A 16,187-nucleotide genomic window follows, 5' to 3' on the forward strand; every position below is an offset into this window, starting at 1 on the left:
TTACGCACATGTTCAGGATGGGAAAAGAAAGGAGAGAAATCTGAAGTCTCAGCCCCAGGGAAAAGCTGAAAAAATAGTATAGCTTTTAATATAACAGTTTAATATTTAGACTCAGCCTTTACTTATGCCCAATATTTCAAGGCTGATATTTATTCTCAAGCTTAATTTTTTTAGTTTTAATCACTATATCAAGATTAGCTGTGCCCGGCCGCGCGTGGCTCAGAGGTTGAGCATCGGCCTAGGATCCAGGTGATCGGGGTTCGATTCCTGGTCAGGGCACATGCCCGGGTTGTGGGCTTGATCAATGACTCTCTCATCATTGATGTTTCTATCTCTCTCCCTTTCCTTTCCTCTCTCTGAAATCAATAAAGATATATTTAAAAAAAAAAAAAAATTAGCTGTACTCTTTTTGTACATTTACATTTACCCAGCACAGATAATAAAAATCCCATTCCAAAAGGATAAATGACTATTATGAATGATTTGAACTCAAAGGAAGGAACATTCCTTGAACCATATAACAATGTCTGAATGATAATTAAACAGTGACAGTAAGAATGTCACATTCACTCATAAGCAGGGCCAACTGGTTAGTTGGGATATTTACAATGAGGAACTTGGACTCAAATGAACCCACTTTTTTTTTTCCCTCCCATGAAATAAATGCTAAACTATCTGTAACGGCTTTAATTTTTTATTAAAAAAAAAACTTGACCACACATCAAACTATATTACCTGTCATTTTTCCTGTCAGTGACGTTTACACCTTCTATGACCATAGAGTTAAGAATGTGGATAATTAACACAAGCTTCCTCAGAAAGAGCGTGGGTCAAAACTCACAAATCATCTCCCAAACTGCCACAATATATAAATTATGCTTACAATTCTGTGCAAAAACTAGATGTTATCGCCACTGAGCAACAGAGTCATGCCAAAGTTTCAATAGCTTGCTGAGAACACTCTGATACTAAATGTTAAGCATAAACAGAGCCCACTAATATTCTTAATCTCAATATGGTAGGTCCAAGAATCCAATGTTTATGTTGTTAAAAACAATAGTTTTCCTACATTCCAGTTTTTTATGTAAGACTGACCAGGCAAAGAAAAAAGATTTCACAGATGACAGGTGTGACCCATTGACAACCAAGCCAATGTGGTTCTCTGGGAAGGAGGGGTGCGCCAAATATCTGTACTGAATTGTTAAAACGTAGTGAAGTTTGAGTGGTTTGGTAACCAAGTTCTGAATCTTGGTATAAATCCTGCTCCAATCTGGAAGTTTATTTTACCAACAATAGTAAATCTAGGTATGGGACAAGTCCATAGGGTATACAACTAAACAAAAACGATACGTTTGATGTCTAAATTTTCTTTTTCTCCTCAAGTATGTCATCATACCTCTTACATACATTGTGATTCACTGAGACACACATTTCCTCACTATCCTAATATAGCCTTTTAAGTCATATATATATATCGAGCACATATACAGGGGTGGGAAAAAGCAGGTTTACAGTTGTTTGTATGGAAAAAGACATGCAGGTTATGATTATCACAGTAGCTTTATTAACTCAAAATAATGTCACAATGCAACTGTAAACCTACTTTTGCCCACCCCTGCATGCGCATGTGCACATATTCCCGCCCCCGCCCCCTTTACTCTTAACCCCAATTCGTATCCACATTCACTCTTTATTTCTCTTACCATGGGTAGGTCTTTTAGGATCTGTATTCCATCACCTGGACCCATGTGTGCTATGTGGTTAAAATTAGTTGGGTTAGAAATCAATTTATTTCTCATTTCAGGATCTCGTAGCATCTCTCTGTAAGAGAAAACACCTGTTTAGACACTTTTTCTATGATCAATCTAGATAACTCTAGAAACAAATGGAGGATACTTTATTTTTTTATAAAAATAAATGTGAAATCATGTTCATATGGATAGAATTAAAATAATAGAATATATTCAATTAAAATTTTACTTAGATTTGTTTTACATTTTAAATAAAAGATTTTACAATTTTTGGTGGGAAGAGAGGGCTCTTTTAGTATAGAGACATCAAAGAAGCAGCTCTATTTCACAGGTAATTCTGATCATTATGTATGTCTTAAAATAGCTGATAACACTTAGAAATGTTTTTATATGTAACTGGAAATACTACAAGCCTACTTCTGTTTGCTCATAAAGAGAATAGTTAATCTGAAGTTCTTAAATACATGTAGGTTTACTATTATGCACAGATAGGTGCTATGTTTATATTATAACAAGGTTCATATTCTAAAAATTCTAAGTACTCCATGTACACAGAGAAAGGAATCAAAATATGGTACTTTAATCTAGTTTGTACACCTTGGAGACCGTTACTTACAATTACACTGAGAAGTACATTCATTATTGCAGTTTTTAGCGCTACAGATGAATGACATTTTCAGAGACCAACCTTCCCTCTCAAATCAAATACAGTGTTATCAAAAAACAGCCCTTCCCATGCTACAAGCATGTGTGGATGATTCGAGAGAAGAATCATCTACCTCCTCTGTTGCATCCTTTCCTCTTCTGGGACTCGGAAGGAGTAACGCCGCTTGTTGTTAATATTTCTAACCATTTGTTTCCGACTATTATCTGTGGTTTCAGGAACTACCAGTTCATCCCCTTCTGTTTAAAAAATACAGAGAACAAGGATGTTCTTTAAAGTACTAGAATGCTTTTTATCCATTCACCTCTAAGACAGTATAAACGTTAACCAACTGTGCAAAGTACATGCAATTCTGATTTTTAAAAGTTGTGTTGATCGTCATAGTAAATAAGCAATAGTTTTCAAAAGGACATATATAAACAAATATATGCTGAAATTAAACAACTTTCAAAGAATATTTTCACTTTTATTTGATTATAAACATAAAATAAAGAAAGAAAAATGTAGGCGTCTGGTCACTCTGGCCACCCTACCCCCCAGTGACTCTACACTATCTTCTCTCTCCTTCTCGGTGTTGGTTTCAATGGCTCAGGGTGTTAAAAAGCTATTGCTAACCTGCACAGGAATAAATGGTAAATTATTCATGTAAATGAGAACAATTACAAATATTTTTACATATTAAAACATTCCCTTTGCAAGATCCCATCTGCGAGGTGTAGGGAAGGAAAAGGAATCGTGTTTTTACTAGCAACCTTTACTGAAGGCAAGAATGTGTCACCGTTTCTACTCTTCTGATTTTGGGGCATGCCAGTGCCCATCTCATTCTATTTCAACTTTAATACGCATAAGTAAACAAAGCTGTCAGCCATGGGCTCCCCAAAACAGGCTAGGATATTTGAACATACTGTAAAGTAGACAACTGTATCCACACAACACAGCAGATGCCATTCTCTAAGTAAGGTAAGGAAAAAGAGAAATGCCCTAACCCGATGCATTGAACGGTAGATGTATCTGACAGCCCCGAATGGGAACTCTGGATGAATTTTCCTAATTTTTGTGCTACAAATCTTAGTTAAGTTCTACAGTAGTAAAAGCACAGAAAATATATTCAGCCATACTATATCTACTCACCTTGGTATTCTACAGAAAACCAACAAGGTTAAGTCAGAAACAGATATTTTGCTTATATAGCTATGCAAGCTTAAACAGAATGGCCTTTTGTCCAGTAGTGTATCTCAAATCTACTGAGAGTATGACAGTGACTAAGATCACAGGCTTTGGCGTAAGATATAACTGAGTTTAAATCTGGGCTCTCCACTTATTATCTTTGGGCAGTCAGCTTAGAGAGAATATTTCCATTGAAGCTATCCTATTAATGTGCATTTTCTTACCTGCCATCTTATTTTTGAAATATATTAATCTAATTGTCTCCAAGCCTAAAAGATTTAATGATCCTTCACTGTTTAAGGGTCGAACCTAAAATAATAAAAAATAAAATTAGTATTTCAACAAAACCTTCAAAAATTAAATCATAAAATGTTTGACCTATTTATAAACCACACACATATTAAGACCTTTACTTTATACTTCCTCTCCAAAATATAGCTCTCTCAGAAAACCAACAAAAAAATAAACATTAATTCTGACTGGAAAGGTATAAAATTATCTAATTTAAAGTTATAATGATATTTTAAAGGAAGACTATTCTGGACCCCTCCCCCCCAAAAAAAGGGTAGAAATACATTTAAGCCTTAAATTTAACTTTTTAAAGTCATTAGTGACCAAATCATTATACTAAGATATCAACGAAGACACTTTATGACTCTTGTTTGAACTAAATGGACAAACAACGTAGCTAATTGGGGACATGCAAATTAATACTTCAATGAGATACCACTTTATAACCATTTATAATGGCTATAAAACTATGAATTCCAACAATGGCAAGTGTTAGAGAGGATGTGTCAGCAAAAACTCTTATATACTGCTGGTGGGAGTGTCAACTGGTACAATTACTTTGGAAAATAATTTGACACCAGCCTATAAGGCTGAACACTTGCATTCCCCATGTACCATCAATTCTGTTCCCAGGTACATGACTTAAAGAAACTCCTGCACACATGCACCCACCAGAAGACCAAGGCAGCAATGTTCATAAACAGCAAAAAGCTGAGAAATAAGTCAAATGTGCTAATCAGAGAACAGACAAGTTATGATCTATTCACTCAAAAGAATATTTTATCTAGTGAAAGCAAAGAACAATATGTAACAACATGGTGGTTGGTTCATAACAACATGGATGAATCTTAGAAACACAGTAAATGCATGAAGAAAGCACGGCAGAAGGTGACATACAACATAACATTTATAACCTCAAATGCAAGCAAAACTGAAAAATATATTGTTTAGAAATATGAAAACATACAAAAAATTCTGGATTTTATGAAAAGCAAGAAATGATAAATGGCATTCAGGATAGTGATTTCCCTGGAGAGAGATAGGAGTTTGGGATAAAAGTAAGGAGGTGGGCTCACAAGTGATCAGTTTATTATTAAGCTTCTTAAAGGTCATATATTCTTTCATATATATTGTAAATTTAAATAATAAAAATAAAATGGATAACTAATTGTAACCAACCCAAATGTACAAACTAGTGGGCTGTATTTAGTAGCTATAGTGCAGCGGTATTTACAAAAGCTTTATTCACTGATGATGTGGTTTAAAATTGAGGAAGATCTTGAAATATGGCTTTGGCCACTGTCTTTTACCTGGTCTTCTAAACCCTGCCCGATAACTAATGATACATGCTACATATATCGATATCGATATGAAACTACCACTCTTCCCTTTTGCAAAATAACTGCTCTATGCTACTTACTTGTAAAAATTTCTCTTTATGTTATCACAGGGACATGTTAAAGGAAAATATTATGTTTTACTATGAACATGTTAAATCTTTATTTTTTAATTATGAGATGCTTAACCACAGTTTTGGTTCTAATTTTAATTACTTTTCAAGCCTGTAAATCTGTCCTCACAGGATTTCAAAATGCATACCGATGTGTGAAAAACAGTTATAATTAAGAATGTGCACCCTCAGAGTACCTCAAACTATAGTGGAAGGTAATGCTGACATTTTAGGTTGTAGGATATATTCTAGCTGTTCATTATAATAATCACAGTTTATACAGCAAAGCTAAATGTAATAAAAATAGTATGGAGTTGAGCTACTTATAAAATTAACCAGCTTGATTTTTATTTTTTTACTCTTAGCTAAATCCCAAATTACCAATTACATATGCCAGAAATTGCTGAATTAGTGAAAAATAATTAAATAGTCATGTTAGTGTTTCACTTACACTCATTAGTTCTCTTAGCCTATATTTTAATGTTAAATTACCTTTTTGAGTGGGAGAGTCTGAATCCATTCCATGGAGTTCACATCAAAGATGTCAACCGCATTTTCACTATACACGGAGAGATAGGGTGCATTGTAACCTGGGAGAAGAAAGAGGTAACAGCTGGCTGGTTACTTTCAACTACTAAACCCAAAACATTTTGAAAGATCTATGCTAAGCAATTATAGAGAGGAATCTCACCCAAATCCTACTGTTATCATATAACAATATCAAAACCTTTTTGAAGTAAACAGAATGTAAATCATAAATGAAGAGATTTTATAGTCATAATAATACAAAAGGATTCTGTTAACACCAAGGGTATAACATTCCCTTGCCCAATACTAGTTTTATAAAGGAATTTGATTCCTGAAGTAGTTAAACTATTGATAGTGAAACAAACCTATAAAGTAAAGAAATCTTTAGGTAAGAGTCCTTTCTAGTCACAGTTATGAATGTTTGATAAAGCACCTGGGAGAGTCACATGAACAGGGTAGATGCTCAATATATACTTAATGAAGGAATGAATAAATGGGGACACAAGCAAAGAGAGATTAAATGATTTATCTACACTAAGGTCACAAATTAAATTTTTGGCAGAGCTATTCATAAAAGCCAGGTATTCCAATTCTTACTCTAAACTCTGAATTATTATCTGACTAGGTTATAAAACACCATCCATTCTAAACATGATGCCATAAATAAAAGTATATATTTCAGAAGAAACGAAACTAAGTATAGTTAAGTATGGGTTTGTAAGATTAGAAGTATTTTTCTCTTCTTTTTATCTAGATTTTCTAATTTTTCTGTACTAAGCATATATAGCTCTCCAAAACTTTCTACTGAACCCTTAAACCCTACTGTACTCATTCCATCATCCTGTCCTGCTATGGCAGAAGAGGCTTTAACCCCTCCAGCCACGTCCTTCCCCCGTTCTCAATTCCAGCCCCTCTGGCCTCCTTGGGGATCTTGCTCCAGTTCCTGCAGAGCAAGAAAAGTTACTAGAGATCAGCTTTTCCTAGTTCCCTAGTGGCTACTTCCCTTCAGCATTTAAACATATTCATATACCTTCTACTAAAAAACATTTTGGGTTGGATACTCCTCCTACTTGTTATATCTTATACAGTGAAAATAGTGAGTATTCCAAAACTTATTAAGGTCTTAGTATTTCTTAAAAGAGTGAAATAAGCAATTTTAAACACCTAGATAAAAATATAAAACTGAATCTTACAAATGCTACACTATACCTTTACATAACTAACAATTCACTTAGTAACTACTCCAGAAGAAATCTTATCAGCTATTAATAATCACACTGTATTTTTGACCAGGAAGATAGCTACTTAGGGTTATTTCAAAATACAATAATATGGGTTAAAAAAATCTATGTAAGTAAAATATTCCATAGAAAGATTAGCTTTAATTACTTGTATATTAATGTTGACATTGTTGGCCTAGACTAACTACACATGGTTATTTTACATAAATAACATAATTAATACTTAGGAAAACCTTAAGAATGACTTAAAAATAACCTGTTATTAACAGTAAATATATCTAGGAGATGAAGGAAAAAGAAAGAGGCAGAAAGATAAGACAGCCAAAAGAAAGAGACTCTTACAACAAGAGGAAGGGTTTGCTGGCCACATCAATTCCTGTTGTCTAGATCTTCGGCCCTGGCAGTCGGTATATATCCCAATGCTGTTAAAACACAGCAGGTATTCTTTGCTGGAGATCTCAACTGCGCAGATGGCATCCATTGGTTGATGGGCAATAAATGACAGTGTGTGGTCGTTTGAATGGAGCATACTGTACGAAGTTCCTTCTCCATTCAAGGGGTATCTTTGAAATCCCGACTGGAATCCCACACAGAGGTGTTCGCTGAAGATTGCCATCCACTGGACGTTATATGGGACTTGAATTTCCTTAAATTTTCTGTGACGGGTCTTGCTCTGAAAAAGTTCGTAACAGAGGACCTGCCTTTTCATAGCTACACACAGGCAGGTAAGGGCTCCATGACGCACTTTCCCAGAAGTTATGGTTTGACACCCTTTAGTTTCTGCCAGCTTGTAAAAATCAGTTTCTCGTCCGTCCAAAGCTGACATAGGAAAAAGTCGCACATGACGATTTCGTCCTGAGATCACAGCAACAAGCTGATCATTTGGAATGAGCTCAATCTGATGAATCTTCTTATTGTCACCAACTCTAATAATTTCTATGCGAAGAAATAATAATAAATCAGATGCAAAATAATATTTTATTAATCACATCCAATTATACTTAAAAAAATATAAGCCAACTTATAATCAAGACAGATCCATACTCAGAGAAGAATAAGAGCTCAGAAATCACATAGGGAGAGGGAGACAATTACACCCGTTAGAAGATAATTTAGCTCACCTACAGTAAAGTATTAAATTTAGCACTGAGATTTCTGGCAGCCCAGGCAAAGAGCTGCTATGTGATAAGTCATGCCAGGTCTTCAAAAAAACAAAAACAAAACAAAAATACAAACCCCGCCTTTTTACTGGTATTAAGTTCTAGGGAACTTTTTATTATGGGTTCATATTTTTTAAAAACTGTGTAACTCATATTTCACTAAAAGTATCTGTATGGGTAACAAACTTAGGAAGTTTAAATGCATTGTTTTCCCATGATCCTACTTGATATAAATATAAAACTTAGAGCTAAATTAAATTGGTTTCTTTTTATTTCACCTAGTATTTATGTTTAGAAAAAGATCTTTTGTAATAAACTATGGGGGAAAAACCCCAACAACAAATATATCTTAATGACTTACCTCTTCTAATACTATTAGAACAATGGAAAAATCAAGATGTATTTTCTTTCATGTACTTTCTTTAGAAATGCAACCCGAGTCTCTTCAGCAGAACCATTAAATCAAGTTACACAAGACAGACAATACATACATGGAAGTTTTAGAACTCATGATGATTACAGAAGTTAAAAAGTTATCTTTTGATTTATTAACACATCAAATTAGATGTGGGAAATTTCAATTATAGAATAAACAAAAGTAAATCCTGCCATTTTTAGAATTTAGAAACTAGAGTTTAGAATTTTCTAACATACGGTTTAAAGTTACCCCACAATAATTAAGTTTTCACTTACCATCTTTGGTGACATGCACAACAAATAAGCCTTCTTCATTTCCCAAAGCTATCCTTTCATGATCTATGTAAGATATAAATAAATATGAAACATTTTTATTAGGTAAAAACTATGTAAAACTAATAGGTAATAAAGATATTTGGTACAAAAATCTGAAATAAACAATTTTAAAATAGCAATAACAATTTTTACTATTAAATTTCCTTTCATGTCTTTTTTAATAGATCACTAGAAAATAACCTATATCAACATTTACAAAAATAAGTAAATGTTTATTCAATAAAAGATGAAAAAAATTAAAAACCTAGTTTGTTAGTGGCCTGAGTACAGTTCTATTTCTTGTTTTGGGGGGGAAAATTGTGAAAGGCATTTGAACCCTACTTGTTAAACTTTTTATTATTTAGTAGGAAGTAATAAAAGAGTTAGATGTGTACACAGGAATACAGTGAAAAATTAAACCCCCAGACACAAAAGCTGCCTTTTTTTAGGGCAACTTAGGTACAAGGGCACTCTGACATATTGCATCTCATTTAAACTTCCCAATAACCTTTGCAAGGTAATCAGCATCTACACTACACCGAACGTTATGCTTTAAGGCACTAAACAACTTGTTCTCAGCCACACAAGCAGAGAACACATATGTCAAAAGTTAAACATTAGCACTGTTGTTTTTTCAGAAGAAAACACATTTGAAAAGTGTACTTATTCTTGTTTCCTGAGTAACAAAGCTTAATATAGTCTTATTCATTCAATAAATACTGAGTACCTGTGATGTCACACTTACCAGGCTGGACGCTGGTGATTCCTGGATGAAAGCCAGGTAGATTAGTAAACAATTATGACAACATGATCAATGTTATAAATTCATACCTATGATTGCAGCGGCCTGGGTAGTTTTAATGAGGGGTAATGTGCTGTCATAAGCCTCTTTGGGAACATAGACTGAGCGGTCTCTGAATTTGTTTTTCTTCAAAATCTTCTGCAATTCACTCAGCACTCCCACCCACTTGCTTTTCTCATTCTCACTATCTGCCAGCATCAGGATTGAACATTTGTTATTCGGGGCTGAGAGCTGGGAAGTTGTGACCTAGAAAAATTGAATCAAAATTCATGATATGACAAAACACACCCTTTAAGTCAGTTTTATGCTTAGATGAGTTTGCTTAGCACTAGCCAACAAAATGAGCATTCATTAAGTGTTACCTGTAGCAGAGGTCAGCTATTCCTAATCAGAATACCTAGTTTCAGCATTAGAATTCATGGCAAAGCAAAGGTAGCAGATACCATTCTAAATGTTAGTATCATTTTCTTTGCTATAACATACCAGAATACTATCACTAAAAAAATGCAGTAAGCACATTCATATAACAGCAACTGATATTTTTGAGTAATTACTGAGCCCTGAGCACTGATCAAAGCACTTTACAAGTATTAAACTCACATAACCTTCTCAACATCTTCTTAAGACAGGTATTATTACATCATGATTTCATACATGAAAAAACTGTGGTGCAGAGACATTTAATTTTCCCAAAAAACAAGAGTGGGATCTCATGTCCATGCTCGTAAGCACAATACCGTACTTATTTTCAACTTGCTTTAAGAAGTCAGAAATGCTCAGATATACTTATATTCTCTGTTATTTCATAACAATAACTCACATTATCTTAGAGAAGATCAGATCACTATAGTTACTATTTAAATGAAGCTTATCATTATGCAAACAGAATTTATAACTGAGCAGATTTAAATTATATATATATGGACCCTTTATTAAAAGTAATACAAGCAGAATGACAATAAAACCCCACTAAGTTTAACAGTTACAGATAAGTGGGCCTCTATAGCCTCTGTAGGAGGCTGGAGAAAGCATAGTTGTTGGTCTAGGAACTGAGACAAAGTACAGTCTTTGTCCAACCTTCCTCAGGATACAAGACTCATAAACAAATACTACAAACACTAAACATACAAGCGTAAGGTTGGGGCAGTAGTTCTTTCTTTATACCTCTATTATCTTAATTCACCAATTCAAGACTGCACTGTGGGCAGCCTCCAAAGAAGGCTACCAACAATTCTTCCCATGGAATTCCATTCTTCTTATCAAAAAGTGGAATCTATTCCCCTCCCATTAAATCCAGGCTGACCCCATGACTTGTTTTGACTAATAGACTACAAAAGGGTTATTATGCCTTTTTGGGGTCTAGTCTTTAGAAGGCCTGGGAGCTTCTTTTGCTCTTTTGGAAGCCATCCATGGAGAGCTCAGCCAGTCTACTGAACGATTAGAGACCACATGGATCAAGTTCACAGGGAGAACTGAGGCCACCCAGCCAACAACCAGCACCAAGACCCCAGATGTGAAGAGTAGGTTGTTTTGGATACTCCAGTCCCAAATGAGCTGAATGCAGGCCACATGAGGTACCCCAGTCAACACCAAAAGAACTATATGGCTGACCCACAGAATGCTGAAAAATAAATCACAGTTAGTTTAAGCCACTAAGTTTTGGAATGGTTACTGCAAAGCACTAAAACTGAAAAATATGTTAACTTCTTAAATGAAATTAAAAAGAAAAACTTCCATTTTTAAAAAACTTGAGAAACCTCACAATCAATTTTCCATGTGACAGTATTTATTTGAAAATTCAATTGTGACTCAAAAATATTACCCAAGAGGAAACCTAATTAAAAATTAACTATTTACTTAGCACTGTCTATTCATTCAAGTTTTGAAGAGGCAAAACAAATACTCATTAAAAACAAATAATTCAGTGATCAAATTACAGCACACATACTTACTCTAAATATACAAGGTATATCTTTTCGACTTGCATGAATAACATCAGAAGCCAAGACTGAACTCACAGAAAATTCTTCATCCCTGAAGGAAAAGTGAAACATTAAAAGTGAGTTTACGTGGGTAAGTGTGTGGTCTTGGGTGTGTATCCAAGTAATACATATGAAGCAATCCTTAAAAATGAATTGCACAAAACATCCAAATTGAATTCTTTAAAAAACTGGATTCTCTCCCCCCCCCCCCCCCACATTGTAACTGATAGTGCCCATAGTAATTTATCAATAGCTTTACAGTGGCACATTATACAAGACTAGAAGTAATTCCTGGCTCACCCAAAGTCCCAAGGCCAGTAGATACAAGTGTACTGGAATTTGAATGCTGGTAGGTCTCCAGAGTCCCCAGCAGACTGGACCCTCTTGCCTCCCATAATACACCTGAAGTACCCTGAACACAGCTCATCTGTCAGTTTACTGCTCCTTCAACACCTAAGAGAGATTTGCTCCACATAACTTAGTCCTTAATTTAGTTATTGGTATCATCCTCTTGGTCTTGGAGACTTAACACCTTAGTCTTACCTTGGATCTTTCTCCCTATTTTTCTGTATTTAGGCCCTTAGCAGACAGACACTGTCACATTTTCCTTGCTAATATGGCTTGTATTTATCCCTCCATATTCCATATTTATGGGAAAGATGATATTAGAGATGCTGGTATGAAATGCTGGAACTCTGAGTTTTGAGTGACAGAGGAAGACTGTGTTTGGGGGTCATTCATCAATGCAGAGGAGATGGCTGAAGCTATGGGAGTTAATAAGGTGACTCCAGGAGAAATGGCTGGAGTTATGAGAAGAGGTAAAGGAGAGCACTGCAAGGGGCAGGGGAAGATCTGAAAAATGAAACTAAAAATATTCGAGATGTATTTACTTAAATGCTTACCAATGCATTATATATTCTAAGAACTTGTCTGACTTTGAGATTTTTATTTCCTTTCCTCACATGGAAGTTATACTCTGTGCCTTTAGGTGATATAAATACTACATATTAGGCCTCCAATACTCCAGCAACCTTTAAACTGGTCCTTTGTATTCAGACATTAGCTTCTTTTCTCCAACTCTAGTCCCACACACACACCAGCAGGTCCTATAACTACACCTTACTTCCTATTTTTAATTACGTTACTATAGCAATATTAGTAAATTAGAAAATTAACATGGAATGAGATTTAAATAAAAACATGGCAATATAATTAGAAGACAAATCACTTTTTATTCCTATGTTGCAAAGATACAAATACGTTCACCTTTGGAAGCTTACCTCATGTCAATCACCTGACTGACTACAACACTGGGCTGGGATGCTTTTCCTTCAGCAACATCGTACAGAAAAAGTTTGAAGTCACAAACTACAGCCAATGCTCTTTGCCATCCTTTCTTCACTCCAGCTGGTTTAGGGATCTTTGGCAGGCAAAGAAATAAACAAAAACAACTCAAACTAAAATGTCAACCAGAGCCCATTTAATTACATATGTACCTACATGGTGAAAACCTGAAGGTAATGTACATATGCTAGAAGTCGGCCACTTTGGTTGGTAAAGTAGCAGATGGAACACATATATCATTAATAAAATGTAAGAATACATTTTTAAATCACTGAATGACTATTCTGAAAAAATTTTAAATGATACCATTTAACTTTCACTAGTAATTCATTAAAATAACATTCATGGATTTCTTTCTAAGTAGCATAAAAGTCAAATTTGGTAGTTAAGATGACATGCAGCTTACACTTTAAATATCATTCAAGATTACAAGTAAGATTATGTCTTGATAATATCTCATATTTCAGAAGCATATGCTACCTCTCCAGCAAGACCAAATGCTGAAGACTCTTCAAGGAGATTTCAACATTTGTTCATTATAAGATAAAGAGAGCATAGAAATTTTTGAAACATTTTAGAACTGATTTCCAAGCAAAGACTACATTTTTGTTTTCAAATCATTGCTTTGGGTGAAATAAAATTATTAGGTAAATGTTATTCATCTAATTTTCTGTTAAGGACTGTGTTTGTAAGGTGACTGGACTATATGTTAATTCATTAATGAACCTTAAGAGATTAATCTAAACCCAAAAATTACTTACCCTGACATGACCTTCATATGCTGTTCCTATTCCTTTTTGAGGATCTATACCCAGGGGACCTTTTGTCTGTTCAGGAGGAACTGGGCACGCAGTGGGAGCTTTGTTTACGCAAGTTATATGACATGAGAATCCACACACTTTTGGAGGCATAAAAAAGAAAAAATGTTCAATAAAAATTCATTTTACAAAAAGAAAATCCACTGAGAATTCATTACATGCAAGGTACATGAATGCTTTTCTCAGATTTTATTTTTAAAAACTGTTTTGTTATTTGGGGAACTGATTCTTTGCTTAACAAAAAGAATTTCAATAATGTCAGTCATTATCCATCACTTCATTCACTCAAAACCGTCAAATTTCCACTTTCCAACCTGACCATTTTCTTTGGCTCTAAACCCATGTAAATAACAAACTAGTTAAGATAATGCAAATAGAGATTTGCAACTTAGGTTGGGAGAACTAACCAAACACAGAACGCATTGCCGTGGATGCTACTAATTTCCCCCTTATTCAAAGTATTCAGCTTCAGGCTAACTACAAGCATACTCTACAAGCATCTGCGAGAGCCTGACTTCCTTCCCTTCAAGGTCCCTTCTAACCCCAAAAGCAAGAAATAGAAACTAGTATCAGAATTTGAATCAGCAACTATTTCCTTATCTTTTTCACAAGATATAGTGGTAAATTATATATGAGGCACTGTTGTAGTTGCAAGTCTCATGTGATTTTAAAAAATCATATTTCTAAAATACACACAAATACTATGTCCAATTATAATTTAAATAATTTTCATTTCCAAAGTCAAAGGAAAAATAAAGTGATGCCAAAACAAACTGTTTTCTTTTCAAATGATCTCTGTTCTCTCATCTCTCAAAATGTGCGTTCCATGAGGGCAGGGTCTTTGCCCTCCATCCCCCTTCTACCACTGTATCCCCAGTGCCCAGAAGCACAGAATGGCTATTCCATAAACATGTGATGGATGAATCAATGAATGGTAGGGGGAACTTCTGCTATTAATACTAGGACCAAAATATCTTTTGAGACTTAGTGACAGACATTTAATATTTCTGAAAAGACAGTGCATTATCTACTTTCCAAATGACAATTTCTCTGGCAAATTAAACAAGATTAAAATTAAATAAATAGATTCAAGGATAACTTTCATGTCTTTTGCTACATACATTAATAGCTTTGCAAAACCACAAAATCATCTGAGTAATAAAGATGAATAAAACATTTAAATTTATCTCCCCTGAAAAAGGTTTCTGGGGACTGTCTAGTTTCTCTAATATTCAACAGACTTTAGCAAGGTGCTCATTTTATTGTCTCATTCCTGTTATCCAACGAAAAACAAATGATTAAAACAAACACATACCTTATAAAAAGAATAAAGTTATTTGATTATGATTTAGGTAGTAAATGTTAGGACTCTAAAGTCACATTTTCTTACCATTTTATTCTTACCTTCACAGGAACAGCCCTGTCTTATCAAACCCACCATCAAAGAGGTACACTGATGACATTTGGTAGGAGTAGTAAAAGATTTGACAAAAAACTGATGAGTCTTGCGCTGCAAAACAAATGGATAAAAACATACACATTGGTTAAAGGATTTTCATATTGTGAATCTCTGCCCCACACCAGCTACCAGAATGTTTCTCATAGGAGTAGAATGAATTCTTTTCTTTTCTCACCACATAGTTCTATAATCTATGCTTTTTAAATATTTTTATTAGGACTGTTGGTAAGTTTCAAAGTGGCACTGGGATTCGACTCCATTCTAAATAGAACAGGTTATCTTCATGCTAACTCTGTAATTGCTTTTATGCTGACCAAGTACCAACCAAGGTGTAGACACTGTGCCAATACTTAACATACATCATCTCATGTGATGGACACAATGCTTAGAAATACAGGTATTATTTCCTTATATAGATGAAGCAACTCAAACTCAGAGAGAGTAAATAAGTTTCTGTCTGACTCTGTCATCTCTTAAAGTTTCATAATATAAAACCAGGTAGAATATGATCCTAAAAAAACCAAGGACTACAGAAAGTTAGGTCAAGACTAGGGGCTTTCATGCCTGTGGATAAAATACAAGTACCTAATTTGTTAACATCATATAAAATTTTGCTCAACATTTCTCCTGCACACTAATTTTTACTCTTAATTTTTTGCTCTGTAAGGAGCCACCAAGAGTAAATTTTCTACTGCTAACATTTTCAATCATTTCAGTTTTCCAATTTCTAGAATTTCTTTGTAGGAGTTTGAGATAAGCAATTAAATCTTCATGTTCTACCACATACAATACTTCAGT

The 16,187-nt window shown here is 34.5% G+C and overlaps 1 protein-coding gene across 9 annotated transcripts in view; it reads right to left on the bottom strand.

Moving 5' to 3' along the window:
* Nucleotides 1-16,187, bottom strand: part of CDC42BPA (CDC42 binding protein kinase alpha) — a 145,877-nt gene that overhangs the window by 12,689 nt on the left and 117,001 nt on the right. For all 9 annotated transcript variants that reach the window (XM_081124177.1, XM_081124176.1, XM_081124175.1 and 6 more), the window contains 11 exons: nt 15,335-15,440; nt 13,874-14,010; nt 13,049-13,188; nt 11,739-11,820; nt 9,816-10,032; nt 8,946-9,008; nt 7,435-8,028; nt 5,816-5,913; nt 3,807-3,891; nt 2,531-2,654; nt 1,704-1,821 (listed from right to left, as the gene is read on the bottom strand). In XM_081124177.1, coding sequence (XP_080980303.1) covers nt 1,704-1,821; nt 2,531-2,654; nt 3,807-3,891; nt 5,816-5,913; nt 7,435-8,028; nt 8,946-9,008; nt 9,816-10,032; nt 11,739-11,820; nt 13,049-13,188; nt 13,874-14,010; nt 15,335-15,440 — 1,764 coding nt within the window. The remainder of the gene's footprint in view (nt 1-1,703; nt 1,822-2,530; nt 2,655-3,806; nt 3,892-5,815; nt 5,914-7,434; nt 8,029-8,945; nt 9,009-9,815; nt 10,033-11,738; nt 11,821-13,048; nt 13,189-13,873; nt 14,011-15,334; nt 15,441-16,187) is intronic.

This window comes from Miniopterus schreibersii (genome assembly GCF_964146895.1).
Source record: "Miniopterus schreibersii genome assembly, chromosome: 21".
Taxonomy (NCBI): Eukaryota; Metazoa; Chordata; class Mammalia; order Chiroptera; family Miniopteridae; genus Miniopterus; species Miniopterus schreibersii.